Source organism: Thunnus albacares, chromosome 6, assembly GCF_914725855.1.
Source record: "Thunnus albacares chromosome 6, fThuAlb1.1, whole genome shotgun sequence".
NCBI lineage: Eukaryota > Metazoa > Chordata > Actinopteri > Scombriformes > Scombridae > Thunnus > Thunnus albacares.
Window position 1 is genome coordinate 8,889,284 of NC_058111.1, and position 14,781 is coordinate 8,904,064.

Here is a 14,781-nt window from a genome sequence, read left to right on the forward strand (position 1 = left end):
ATTTCTCAGTAAGAACAGTTCGTAGGGGAGTAGAAAAAACAGATACAGATAGTGTTGAGGACTGCTAAGAAAATGAAATCTGTGTTTGAGATGTGTAAAACAAAACAAAGACGCAAAGTGACCTCAGTGAGCAAATACACATGTGTTTGAGAAACACAGAGAGAAATTCAAATAAAGTAGCCACCTGCATCAGATGCATCTGAGGACAGATGAACAGAACATATTTTTAGTTTTTACATAATGCTAGTTGTTCAAATGTGTAGCCTAAGATTCATTTCCAATCAGTGCTAAAATCAATACAACTTGAATACATACAAATTAAATAAACTACACAACCTCTCTCCAGTATTATCACCCAGACAGTTTCAAATCTCGCCCTCATTAGGATAGTAACCTATATGAGTTTTTTTTTCTTCGTTTTTTCATTTGCACTCAATCACTGACGTGATTTTACAAATGGAATACAATCAACTAATTTTTGTTATTGTAGATTTTTGTATTTGATCGTGTTAGCACTATGAACAACCTCACAAATACTAATTATAGGCCTATTACTACTACTACAACTACTATTACTACTACTAATAATAATAATAATAATAATATAACAATAATAGTACAACTAATAACAATACTATTATTATTATCATCATCATAATCATCAATAATAATAATAATAACAATAATAATGATGATGAACAAAGCCGCTGATGTTGTAAAGTTATGAAGTTCATTACTATAAATTAGTAAATGGCAATTAACCTTGATTGGAAATCCTTCAGAATCTTGGTAAATATGGTAAATTTTAGAAATTCCAAACTCCGATTGTCGGTGAACGCACCATCGCACTACACTAAGTAGTGGTGTCTATTTTTTCACTCGGTTGTGTAGCAAGCCAGATTAATCAAAACAACGTGCAACCCCAGCATCAGATGTGAAGGTCCCAGCGTTTCCCATACATAGACTCTACTTAAGCGACCCACCCAGGTAGATAAAATCTGTCTGAGATGCGAGTTGCAGTAAGTGAGTGGGGACTAAAGGCTTCTCTGTGCGCAGCCGCTTACCTAGCGTCTACCGATTGTCTGTATGTGAGGCGTTTAAGGAAAACTGGTAAATTATAGTGTCTACGATAGTCTGTAGTTGAGGCGTTTAGGGGACGTTGTAAATTGTAGCTATACAAAGTAACCTGGTTTACACTCTCCCCCCCTGAGTCTCTGCATGCACGTCGGTCACACACCGCGCCACCCACCACCACCAAGTAAATTCTCAACCTGTGGGAAACACCGGGACCCATACCTGACTGCGGAGATGATTCCCTCAGCGACCTGACTTGCCAAATATGTGGGTTGGCAAAATTTCAGTGTCACCGTCGATTAGAAAACGACATCGCGGACGAAATACTAGCTAAAACAACAGCAAGGTAACGCCGACAGTTTTCGCTTACTAGCTTCATGATTTGTGTTGGATAGCGCTGTTTTAGCTCATAGTTAACGCTCATGGTAGATGCAGCGTTAGCAACTTGTTATGTTGTTAGCTTGTTAACCTAAGCTGCAAGCTGCACAAAGCAACATGCCGTGTTTTTTATACGTTGTTTTGTTTGTATCCCCTTTGGCGTTTTGCCCTAACTTAAGGCGTTGTCTGTTCATTTGAAGCAGTCAACATTTTTTTTGAAAGCCGTGTTTGGGAAGAGAAGGGTTCATGCTAAGTGCTGTTTCATATTATTGGCTATATTTGGAAACACTCACTGTAGTCCTGGGAGATATGACAGTATGTCAAAGAGAACATTTTTAACAGCATTTTGACACTTTGGTGGTTGTTGTTATGATACAGAACCGCACGGTGCTTATCATTATAACTTAGCGTTCAATTGCTAAGAGTTGTCATATTAAGCACGTTATTCCCTTTTATGTGCAATTAGCTTTTACTTAGCCTAATATGAGTTTGGAGAAAGGCAGCTCTTAACAACAAGACAAGTGGGTTGTAGGGGTATATATTGATCCTTGAGAAACTGACGAGCTGATGAATGATCTTCATTAAATTCAAGGGCTTAGACAACCCATTTCAAATCCATTTTATGTGGTCTGGTTATGATGTAAATTGAAGAGGAGTGCACTCTTGACATGCCCTTCGCCATTGTGTTGGCAGTCTTGTGCCAAGATTTAGATATAGTAGAGCAATGAAACATTCAGGGATGACATAACATGGACTTCACTCATTCCTAAAGTAAATACACGGTAATGGGTTTACCGTAGTCAACAGGCATACATGTTTTAATCTGTCTACAAAACTGGGCTCAGTTGCTGTCTGTGCTGCTGGAAACACCTGTGGATACTTTATCCTCTCAGTTATTACTTCATGCATTTGTTGCTGCAGACTGGACAATATTTAACTTCCTATTTACAGTTTCTCACCTCGTGATATATTCATTTGTCCTTCTTTGGGTCTGATTTTTGTCAGACATGTGCAATAACTGCACTATAAAAACAACAACAACAGGAGTGGTTTGTATTGCCATTAATATTTTATTAATAGCTTTATGATGTCAACCGTGAGACCATATTCCTGTTTGACTCCTTTGCGGTATCTGACGTTGCCTTATGAATCTGTTCTATCTTTTCACACCCCATAAGTACTGGATGACTTATATTCACATCTGTTTGACTGTGTTTTCTCCTTATTTAACAGCTGAGTAGTATGCTGGACGTGGGGAAGTGGCCAGTCTTTGCACTCCTTCCTCCTGAGGAACTTCGGCTTATCCGGCAGGCTTGTGTCTTTGGCAGCGCTGCAAATGAAGCCCTCTATGTCACAGTTAATGATGAGGTAACGCTTGAGCTTTAAGCAACAGTGGTTTAATCCTCTTTACTAGAAGTTGTATTGCAAGACTTGATAGACTTGATTTTCCCTTATGATAATATTGGTTTGTTTATCTTCTGTTTAGAAGTAGGTAGAAAAATGCTGGAAGCCTCTCGCTCTCCGGTTGATACAAGGTGCAGTTCCAGGCACAGGGATAAGCAGATAGAATGAGGCTATCTTTAGCCATATAGGCCTAATACCCGAGCAAGCTCCATTTTTATCCTGCGGAAAGGTGTACTGCTGCATGCCTCATCTTTCCGCTCTTGCTCAGTTGTTTGTCCCTGGGGCCCAAACAGTTTATGTTTCAGCAGTAAAATGCAGTATTAAAAAAATGTAATCAAGTTGATTTCACTTAAAATGTTGGTGTACGTTACACTGAGTTTGGCCTGAGAGCACAGTTTTGACTTAAGTTGATTTTATACAGCTTACACACAGTTAAGAAATCAAAAGATTACAGATTGGTTGCAGCAGTAGTTCAGTAGGAATAGTGCTGAAACAATTATTCCATTAATCAATAAGTTAATTGACAGAAGTATCATTGTCAAAACATCCAATTGGAACAGGTTATCTTGGGCTCTTGTATTGAGACATTTTTCACTATTTTCTTAAATTTTAGGCTTCAGAAAATAGTGAAATTTTAACACAGATACTGTGAATGGATTTTTACACTTTTGACTTAACCATTATTACAATTACACAAATGATAATATTGTTTATTCTCCTCTAAGGATAAATATCATTAGGCTTTTATCCATACTACTACTCTTATCAATACTCTGGGTCTTTATCAATATTCTTATCAGTTCTTTTTCATTACAACAATATAAACAGTATATTATTTTAAAAAAAGAATAAATCCAAAACAGGATTAGAATGTCTTTATATTATAAATATAACCATTAAGAATTAATAGGGCAGCAACAGTCACAATATAAACTCAATAATATCTCCCTAGAAACAAAAATTTAAAAAAAACAAAATAATAATATTTCTGACATCACAACCCTGTGAAGTTTAGAAAGACTGAAAGACACTGAAATCAGTCATTATCACTCATTCATCCTCCCTCTGCTGCTAATGTGGATCCACTGCCTGGCAGGTAGCGCTAGCAGAGGGAGTGGGGACGGCCGTCACAGCCAGTAAGTTTATTAGGATTTATCTCATTTTTAGATATATGGCCAATTAAGCTAGCTTAGCTCATAACAATTCAGTCTTTCACGCCCACCAGACATGCTATGGTTGTGTAAAAAACATACCAGCGGTGGATGGGAGACTGCAGACAAAACAGTTGGAAATATTTCTACAAATTTATGATTTTTGTGCAGGTGTTTTTTATAAATTACTGTTATTGGCTTTTTACTCCCAAAGGTTACAGTAACGAGCATAGTTGCTCTCAACTGGAGTTATTTTTCACTGCACCTGGGGTCACTCTCTCCACCGCAGCCTCTCTAATCTGCTCGGTTGCCCTCGGTCGACACAGCAGAGGAGAGAAAGACAGAGAGGAGAGGATGCATGTGCGATCATAAATTACACCAAACCATGTTTTTCGATCTGCTAATCTCGTTCTTCAAGCACAGACAAGAGAACCAAACTTTAAAAAATGCCCCGCTTTCTTAAAACATCAGAAACTGTTCCGATCCCGAACCATCCCGAGATCATCCCTACTCTCCTCCCAGTGTGTCCTCTCACCAAATATGTTGTGTTTACTGGGGAATAATTATATAAACATCAGAATGTTGCATTAACTGTATCATTTATTAGCATCGGTAGCATTTCAACAGTGATTTCTGGTCTTCGCAGGTCTTTGCTTTGGGCACCAACTGTAGCGGCTGTTTAGGGCTCGGAGATCTTCAAAGCACTATCGAGCCGCGCAGGATTGACGTCCTGTGTGGAAAGAAGATTGTGTCCCTAAGCTATGGAACAGGACCACATGTGGTTGTCGCTACTTCAGGTAATCCAGTTCAGAAAATTCATATTTGTCCTTGAGGGGGAATTTCCTCAAGAGGCATCGGAATAACATTACAGACAAACATAATGATACATACTAAAATAGGATGCAAGTGTAATTTAAGTGTGTTTTGGTAGGAAAAGTTGCCCTTTTGGTATTTTGTTGGTAAACTAATAGCACAGTGTCACATTAAAAAGTAGACAAAATGTATTTAATGTAACCCTTAAAGGCACATTCAGTGTTTTCTGACCATTGAAATTAATATTATATATTAATATGATATACACGTTTCAGTTTAGTTTCTCTCTCTCACTCTATTTTTGCTATTTTCTCTTTGTATCAAGCTATTATTATGTCATAAACACCGTTCAAACAAAATTTCCATCCCTCGTGATATCTAATAACAGCAGTGCTGAGCCTCTGCTACAAATCATGTGAGGTCCACTTCTTATCTGTTCATAAAATATTAACTACTGAGACAACATGAAAGAGAGTTTGCCTGCTGCTGTGCAGATGGAGAGGTGTTTGCTTGGGGCCACAACGGCTACAGCCAACTTGGCAACGGGACCACCAACCACGGACTGACCCCCGCCCTGGTGTCCACCAATCTCCTTAGCAAGAGAGTGACAGAGGTGGCCTGTGGCTCCCACCATACTATCGCCCTCACAACTGATGGAGAGGTAATTCATCTTCACTTACGTCCTCTCTTTAGTCGCTGTCGGCTTAATCTGTGTATTTTTTTTTAGGACGGTGAACATTTTATCTCTGTATTCAGGTGTACGCGTGGGGTTACAACAACTCAGGCCAAGTCGGTTCAGGGTCTACTGCCAACCAGCCAACGCCGCGCCGGGTCAGCAGCTGCCTGCAGAACAAAGTGGTGGTCAACATAGCCTGTGGTCAGCTCTGCTCTATGGCTGTACTGGACAATGGAGAGGTAACGGCTGACATCAATCTGCAGATGTGGATCAGTGCCGTCAGAAGGCCAAAAATTTGACAGTCAGCAGCCTTTAGTTCTTTTTGAAGTGGGTTGGCTGATGTAAATTTATATCTCACTCAAGCATAAGATGTTTGTGAGACAATTTGTGCACAGATTATATAAAAATATCAGATCACTTTGAGCTGATTTTCACCCAGATGTCCCCATGCATCCAAAAGTTGCACCAATTTGTGCTCCTTTTGTAGATCTACGGTTGGGGCTACAATTGCAACGGACAGTTAGGTCTGGGCAACAATGGAAATCAGCAGACCCCATGCAGGATCGCTGCCCTCCAAGGTGTCAACATCATCCAGGTAAGAGCCTAGCGACGGATGAATCTCATAAACCTTTTTTTTTTGATGATGTATTCCGGTTATCATTCAGCCTAATTACACTCTTTCCTCCATATACAGGTTGCTTGTGGATATGCACATACATTGGCACTTACAGATGAAGGGTTTGTTTACGCCTGGGGAGCCAACTCATACGGGCAGTTGGGAACGGGCAATAAGAGTAACCAAGCTCTTCCCACCCTAATAAACACAGACAAGGAGAGGTTAGTACTTTGTCTCTAACACCAGCCTAAATTAGCAATGACACCTCTCTACCACTACATCAGGTCACTAAGGGCAACATGACACGGTCCTGAGAGATGAATCCTAAATGCCTTTGTCCATCATCTTTATACATTACAACATACAGTCTATGTAAAACACTTGTACATTAGTAGTAGTTTGAGGTCTGGATTCTGTTTTTTTTTTTTTGTCACAGGATAGTGGAGGTAGCTGCATGTCACACCAGCCACACGTCTGCTGCCAAGACCCAGAGCGGCCAGGTTCTGATGTGGGGTCAGTGTCGAGGTCAGGCTGTGGCCAGCCCCCACCTCACCCATTTCAGCAGCACAGACGATGTGTTCGCCTGTTTCGCCACACCAGCAGTCACGTGGCACCTCCTGTCAGTAGGTAAGAGCGTTATAGGAATATAAAGATTTCTAAAACTGAAGAAGAGCCTGACATCTCAAACTTTTTCAGTAATTATGTGGGAATTTAGACCATTCGACATTGTCCAGTTTACCATCTGACTGACCGCTCAGATGGAATTTGGGCACATATCTTTGTGTCATAGGAACGGATCCCGGGAGCCTGTCTAACAAATAAACAGGAAATTCTGTCTACCCATTGATCTAATTTGAACTCAGACTAAAGAAGCATAAACATGTCACTTAAAGATTTCCATTCTTTGGTAATGCTCCAATTTAGGAAGTGAATGACATCTCTGTGAGAAATCTGTTCATAAACATACAAGGCATGCAATGTCTAATCTGTATAGTCATATCTGGAGGGTCTAAAGGCATTATTTTTAATTGTCATGTCTGAGATTGTGTATACATTTTACAAAGGTGTGCTATAGCTTAAAAGAAGGGTAAGAATCAGGAAATGATAAAGATATGTCTAAGCTACTCATACAAGTTTTTCTTAATCTTTAAAGCTAAATGTAGCTATTGTTTACAGGACAGTAAAATAGACATAATCTAGCACTTACCCAGTTACAAAGACAGGCCTCATTTTTATTCTCTCTATAAAAACAAAACAAACTACTTTTTCTGTCTTTATACCAGATGGTGATGACTACCTGACTGTTGCCCAGTCTTTGAAGAAGGAGTTTGACAGTCCAGAGATTTCAGACCTGAAGTTCTTGGTTGATGGGAAGTGTATCCATGTTCACAAAGCCCTGCTAAAAATCAGGTACAGAAAACCCTCACCCTGAAAGAATATAATGTGAACTCCTGCTCCTTTTTTATTGTGATTATTTTGTAAATAGGCATAAATCACAAATGTTCAGCTAAATAATGCAGGTCTGATTATATTCTCACCTTCAGTTTTTGCAACTTAATGTATACTTTTCACTGTTTAGTGCAATGTACTCCTTGAAAAATGAACCAGAAACACACTTCCCATCAAATAACGTGACATTTCGAGGAACTGGTATGTGTTTGGTGAGGTGTGTGACGTGTGCAAAATTTTGAGCCGGACTTACTCACAGACAAACAATATTTTTATTTTGTCAAGAATATACTTCCCGGCTTACTGTGGTCCTTATTTACAGAAAGTGAAAAAGTTACTGCTTCATTACTTTGGGTGCAGATGATAATCTTTCAGGTTTTCTTCTCTGATGTTGAGCCACTGCGCTATTTTCTTGTCGACTCTGATTATACAGCATGTGTTTTTTTTTTCTTTTAGATGGTTTCCCTTTCTTCCTCACTGGAGCAGTCCATTTCTCCATTTTGACTTTCATTTTGATCACATGAGTGTATTTTTCACATTCAGAGGCTGTGCTTGGTCATGAGTAATGACGGCGCTCGGTGCACCGCACTGGGATTTTCAGGGGAACAGTAACACGCTTTGATGTCGCAGAATTGCGTGATTGTTAATTATAGAAACACAAAATCAAGACAGAAAATAATTTTGTTAATTGTTCATTCATGATGACACACTGAGCTGTTTTTCCTCTGTGATAATGTATTAAACATATATTTACTGCCTGCTCCTCCTATAGTCCTATATTTAAACACCATCTGTTAGACAGTGTTTCCTTGTCTTTCCTGTAAATGTCATGTGGAAGCAAAGACAGACCTATTGTTTCCCGTTTTTCTTTTTATAACCACACTTGGACACAGAGTATCTGCATTCCAGTGCTTTGCTCTTTTGCACTGTCAGTAGGAAGGAGCCAGACTGTCTGCGACATCAACCTTAGAGCACGCACTCACACGAATACGCGGCGGCGCAAAACGCCTGCTTTGCCAAGATCCCATGCAAATGATATGTTTGAGATGCACTCAGAGAACCAAGACTCGGTTGTTTGTTCGACCGTGTCCTCAGAAGAAACGATAGAGAGGCAGTCTTTTGAGCCAGTGGAGGTTAGCAGTTAGGAAAATTTGAAAATATGGTGAACAGTATTTGTAATTCAGAAGGCTATAAGGAACAAATATAGGACAAATAATAGAAGTTTATCATGGCCTACATTGGCATTCTTTTAGCATGATGTCATGTGAGTTGCGTCCCCTTCTTCTTTCCTCTCCAGATGTGAACATTTTCGTGCACTGCTGAATGAAACAGATGAGGACTCCATAGAAATCCATCAGTTCTCATACCTGGTATACCGAGCCTTTCTGGAGTACCTCTACACAGATACCATTAACCTGCCACCAGAGGATGCTATTGGTAAGCCCAGCCGTGGACCTCGGTCCTTTACACACTGAGAGCACTAGAAACAAGTCAGAGCAGAAATCCTAAACACAATGTTGTCCTTGTGTCGTGCAGGGTTGCTAGACCTAGCTACGTTTTACAGAGAGACGAGGCTGAAGAGGCTGTGCCAGGAAACAATCAAGAGAGGCATCTCTGAGGAGAACGCCATCACTCTGCTCTCTGCTGCTGTCAAGTATGAGGCGCGGGTAAGCTTATAGCCCCTGACACACAATCAAACACCATGGTGTGGTGAGGGGCTTCTCAGTAGCTAGTCAGTTGTACTCATTAGCACTGACCAGACAGCCCTCTTCATTTTTAGGACCTGGAGGAGTTCTGCTTCAAGTTTTGCGTCAACCACCTAACAGCTGTGACGCAGACCCAGGCCTTTGCAGACATGGACCACGAGCTGCTCAAGAACTTCATTAGTAAAGCCAGCCGCTACGGGGCCTTCAAAAACTGACTAGGGTGCCCTCGTAGCGATGGATTCAACACGATGGGCTTAAAGCTCACAGAGGTCCTGAGAGTTGACCCATGACCAAAGTAAACAGCAGGCTGATCAGCTCTTCAAAGCCTTGTTGCTGTGGATGTAAACACCGGAAAGGCAAATGGTTTCAGGTTTCAACCTCTAACCGATGCCTCTGTGTTACTGTCCTAAACCTAGCCCAAACAAAACCGTTGCTTGGGGCGTAAATATTGGGTTACATCACTCATCTAGTCACATGCAAACTGTGAAGAGGCTGAACAGAAAGATGTGCAACAGTGATTATCTTACTGTTGTATTTTTATCACTGACAACGTGTTCATCTGCCTCACAGTAACAAACCAGTTATTGGAGACAGGATGAATGGAAATGCTGTATACTAAAACATAATCCATTGCAATGTAAAGGGTTTGATATTGAGGTATATGTAATTCTTATCACACTGCCCTTGTGTCAGTGAAGTGAAAAAAAAATTGAAAATCAAAGCGCATTTTAGTGCTGTAGTGTAATACGTCTGATCAGTAGTGACAGGAAGTGATCAGCAATAAACAATATTCACATTGTGCTGCTTTCTTTGAAGCCTTGATTCTCAAACGTTCTGGATTGAGAAGTAGTGTTACATGAGGAGAGAAATGCAAGCTGTTCCTCTGTTTTAGAAAAGTGCAACTTAATGTACTTATGTTTGAGACCTTTTTTTACTGAACTTTTAAAGTTTGTATTTGATCAATGATAATATCAGTTGTCTCTCATAAGTTTTAGTTGAATTTTGCCACTCACGCGTTCCATAGGGTAGTTATTCACCTTTGCCATCCAAACTTATGGTTACTGTTCGATGTTTGTATTGACTAACATGTGCACAGTTCTGCTGTAGACAGTTGCTTCGGCTCGTGTCAGCAGACTGAAAAAAGGTGCATCCAGTCCTAAGTCATACTTTATGAGAGATAAGGACATCCTACTGCATGTTTACTTGTGTTCAGATTAACCCTCTGTGCAGCTGGAAACAGTGTCCAACTTAAACAAGCATATTGGTTCCTGTGTACCCTGGCTGTGATGTTACAATATAGATGCAGCTGATTTTACAGTTGGGTTTCCTTGCAATTCGGTATGTTTACAAAAGTTTTTTTTTTTTTTTTTTTTAATTGTTAATATGTTGGCAGCATACTTCTGGTTCTTATTACATGTGTTTCTTTATATCTCTCCCCCTGATAGCACCTTGTGGTAATGAAAAACAATGCTGGTTTAGTGTAATTGCAGACCGCCTGTGTTGAATATGACCCAAGTCTCATAGGAACTCAAGGTTTAAATGTAGTTAGCAGATAATTCCCATTCACATTAGACTTCCAAAATCTGTCTGAATAGAATTTAACAAAATGCTTTCACTTTAACAAGCCAATTATTGTATTTTTGGAACATTTTGATAATTAATAAAAAAACTGCCTGTGTTCACATTTTGTATGGAAAATGCTGTAAGCTGCTTCTGATGGTAACATTTGACAATCTAAAATGTAATAAAATGAAAAACTAAATAATTTGATGTATGTGTTTATTGCTGTGATTGATGGTCTGTGTTCAAAACACACCAACTTTAAAACTGTGATTTAGTAGTCGAAGCAGCTGGAAGCCGTCGCAGGACAGTGTGTTGCACTTGCTTGCTCTTGAACGTCTTTTCATGCACATGCATTCCTGTGCTGCAAGATTGTGGAGCACCCTTTGTAGAGGTTGAGGTTTTCACACCTGCCTTATCTTTTCATCAAGGTTAACACTTTAATGGAAGTTGTTTGCACTCATTTAAACTCATTCTAAAAAAATGTGATACATATTACACAATATATAAGTGAATGAAACATATGTAAGACTTTTCTAGTGTTATATAATTTATATAGGAAGTGGAGGAAATGATTTGAACATGTGTACAATGTAATGTAATCTGACTCTTGCACATTGAGATGTAACAGTCACGATTTCAGTCTTCCTGCAAGAGGAAGCTCTTATTATTCTCCTTGTGTGCCTGTTTATTTCCTCTAGTGCAGCTTTATAGTTATCACATCATTCAGTCTGATATCTTCCAGATTTTAAATACCTGCCAGAAAATTACCACATGTGGTCAAAATAACAGGGACATCTTACAACATAATTGAATCTGATACATGTGTTGTGTGAATAAAATGTGTAAATATTTGTGAAGTTGAAAATATATATGTCTTGTTGAGACAATATCAAAAAGTGTGTTAATTGGACTCAATTTCACCATTTCAACAAAAAGTGGACATTATGAGCCTCATAGCCTGTATGTTTGGGCCTGATAAAAAGCCACATCAGCAGCTTACAATGGAAATTACTGGCTTCCTGCTAACAGCTACTCCCGAATTAAGTATTAAATATATGTGCGTGTGGCTTAGTGTGCACTGTGATATTCAGTGACTTGGTGTAAGATGAATTTCAAAACTTAAGCCAAAACATGAAGCAACTCAGATGATTTAGGTTGTTTTTTTTTTTTCATTTCATTTCCTTTTAATTTTGCAACACAGATACCAGAGAAAACATACATTTAATTTCACCTCATTCACAGGTTTCATTTAGGGGAAAATGAAACCTGTGAATGATATATATTTATATAAAGAATTAAGCTGTCTGCCAATCTAATATGTCATGGATGTATGGATAAAGCCTAAAGACTAGACATGCAATGTCACACAAAGTTACTCAACACACGCTGACACGCAAGTTAAACAGTTTCACATGGCATATGAGGAAGTAAACACAGCTGCCAACGGTAACTGATACAATGCCACATACAGAGAACTGTGATAAAGTGGAACTAATTTGACCTTACTTACTGTTGTGCAGCTTACTCAATAACATTTTATAAGGTGATCATACATTATGTAAGTCAGATATATATTTAGTGGAGAAAAAAGTGCAATACTTATCCAACATAACTAGTCGCATTAAGTAGTACAAGTACCTCAAATTGTACTCATGTACAGTCATGGGTAAATGTGCATATTTTTTTTCCACACTAAACATAAGAAATTCCCCGAATTCAACTTTATTTTCTGTTATCTGAGTTGAAGAATAGTCCGCATCATTTCTGTTTTTAGGGAAAGTTTAGTCAAGGCTAAAAATAAAGCTGTGGTCTGTGTTAACGGTTCAGTAAGCAGGCATTGCATTGATAGAGATAAACACTTCATTAGTTACAGGTTGGCAACTCTGGCTTCTCTCTGTGGCTGCTGAGTGGTTAGTCCTCTACTTGCTGCTAACTTCGAAGGGTAGAGAGCGGTAAATGCCACATCCTGTAAAAGCACATATTTCTGCCTGCAATATGTTAGTTCACATTTTTGAGTTTCATGCTCCAGTATCTGTGAAGCCTTTAAACTAACACCAGCTGACTTTTACATCCCCCAGAAATATCCTAAATACCACTCTGCATATATTAAAGCATGCAGTATGGCTTGGTATTCCCCTTGAGACAAAATTAAAATCAGTGGTCTAACAGTCAGCTCAGGCAGGGTGACAATATGCTCTAAAACATGTAAATGAATGGTGCAGCAGGAAGATGAAACCATCTGTACAGCTATTTCTGGTTAGAGAAGTATTACAATACATATAAAGCAAGCTTTATCCACAAAAAGGGAACAACAACCAACGTTTTTAAATTACATACATGGTGTTTGAGCCGGGTGGTGCCAGGAAATTGGACGACCCCATTCATGTTGCTTTTGAACGAAGCAGAGCTTAATTTAAGACTTTGTTAAAGATTTTATTCACATGATTGTAAATATAGGCTGAAAAAGTCTAATCAAGTGTGCTCCCACAGTCTGTGGTTGATGACCACGTTAGTTATCGATGAGACCGTTGGGTCTGCCATGCTGCGGAGACTGTTTGGTGAGAAGATTTTGTTGATTTAATTTGACACTGAGTAGGTGGGACATGTGTTGTAAAAGCTTTTTATAACACTACATTGCGGTCAGGGTGAATAAGTGTGAAATGTTAAGTGAGAGTGGGGGTTATTTGCTTTGCAAAGGTGTGAAAAGCTTCAAGTTGATCAGGCGGTACGAGGGAGCACTTTGCCCGACAAAGACTCACAGCGAGACATCAGGACTGACAGGAACTAAATGGTTGGTGCAACTAAACACACAGATCAAATGGAGATAAATTCATTATTTTTCTGTATTGCTGATATAGCTCATGCAGGCATGAGGGGTTTTCAAATCTGGAGGATACTGTCTCAATGATGGAACCTCTTTTACTTCTAATAACAGCTTAATTAAGGTGTGTTTCAACTATTCTAAACTAACCACCCCATTTCTCATTTGCCTCAGAGCTTCTAAGCTCATTGGAAAAACATTATTTGATATATTTACATTTTTATCCTCATTGAAAGGCTGTCTTCCACTGAGACTTTGTGCTGCTGCGGCAGTCCTGGAGCGCTTCCTTGGCCTCAGTGTATGGACTACAGTTCTTTTGGGTTTGGTTGTTTGTTTATAGATGCCAACAGAACATTTGTGCAGTCTCTGTTTCCAAGGTGAATGTGAGAGAAAGAGCCAAAAGCTCTTTGAGTCACAGTGAAGCCATCAGTGGTCCAGGATGTCCTTTTGCCAAGTCAGACATTTGTTCAGCATTTTTTATTTCGGTTGCTCATTTTTTTGTCGCTGTGATCACAAAAACATTGAGACCTGGTGCTGAAATATGTGTTACTGTAGATACTTTAGCCTCTTTTAGCTCTTGGTTTGGTTTTGTGGCACATTTACTGCATGGCTCAGTCGCTGATAAACACACTTAGCGCTACCTGCTAAATCAAAAAAAGGTAGACAAACAAATTAGCAACTAGCTGGTGAAGAAAGTCGAACATTTAGACAAAATACACAGATATTTCACAGTTTTAACTTTAATATAAGACACATTTTCATTCTTTATGCCACCTCAAACATAACTCTCATTCTTTGCATGTTGTACTTTTATTTATTTACTTATTTTTGATGTCAGCATGGAGCAGTTTGTAGGTGCAGTTTTCCTGCTCTGTCTCTGACACCAGCTCAGACTCTTCTGCTCTGGGTTTCAGATGTCAGTTTCATAGTAGAAGTAAGTGAAGAGTTCGTTTACCAAAACAGACATTTCTGTTTTTATTTATTTTCTTTTTTTCTTTTTTTTAAATTGTGCATTCCAGGTAATATTAATCAAACTGCAGTTGGGTTGTTTTGATTAAGCAAAAATAACTCAACAAAATACAGGTAACTTACAGAATTTAACTTTATTGACTTTATTATTTCTTTGGTAA

At 39.1% G+C, this 14,781-nt stretch overlaps 1 protein-coding gene across 3 annotated transcripts; it reads left to right on the forward strand.

The window, feature by feature from the left end:
• Positions 1–964: 964 nt before the first annotated feature.
• On the forward strand, positions 965–11,032 carry rcbtb2 (regulator of chromosome condensation (RCC1) and BTB (POZ) domain containing protein 2). 3 transcript variants are annotated; one of them, XM_044355015.1, is made up of 12 exons: positions 965–987; positions 2,686–2,820; positions 4,654–4,804; positions 5,315–5,481; positions 5,577–5,735; positions 5,984–6,091; positions 6,191–6,333; positions 6,549–6,739; positions 7,396–7,522; positions 8,859–8,998; positions 9,098–9,228; positions 9,342–11,032. In XM_044355015.1, the coding sequence occupies exons 2-12, from the start codon at positions 2,695–2,697 to the stop codon at positions 9,480–9,482; spliced, it is 1,584 nt and encodes a 527-aa protein (XP_044210950.1). In that variant the 5' UTR covers positions 965–987; positions 2,686–2,694; the 3' UTR covers positions 9,483–11,032. The 3 variants fall into 3 exon arrangements, with proteins under 3 accessions (XP_044210950.1, XP_044210951.1, XP_044210949.1); XM_044355016.1 differs by lacking the exon at positions 965–987 and adding an exon at positions 1,078–1,420 and having other exon boundaries at positions 9,326–11,032; XM_044355014.1 differs by lacking the exon at positions 965–987 and adding an exon at positions 1,157–1,420.
• Positions 11,033–14,781: the final 3,749 nt, after the last annotated feature.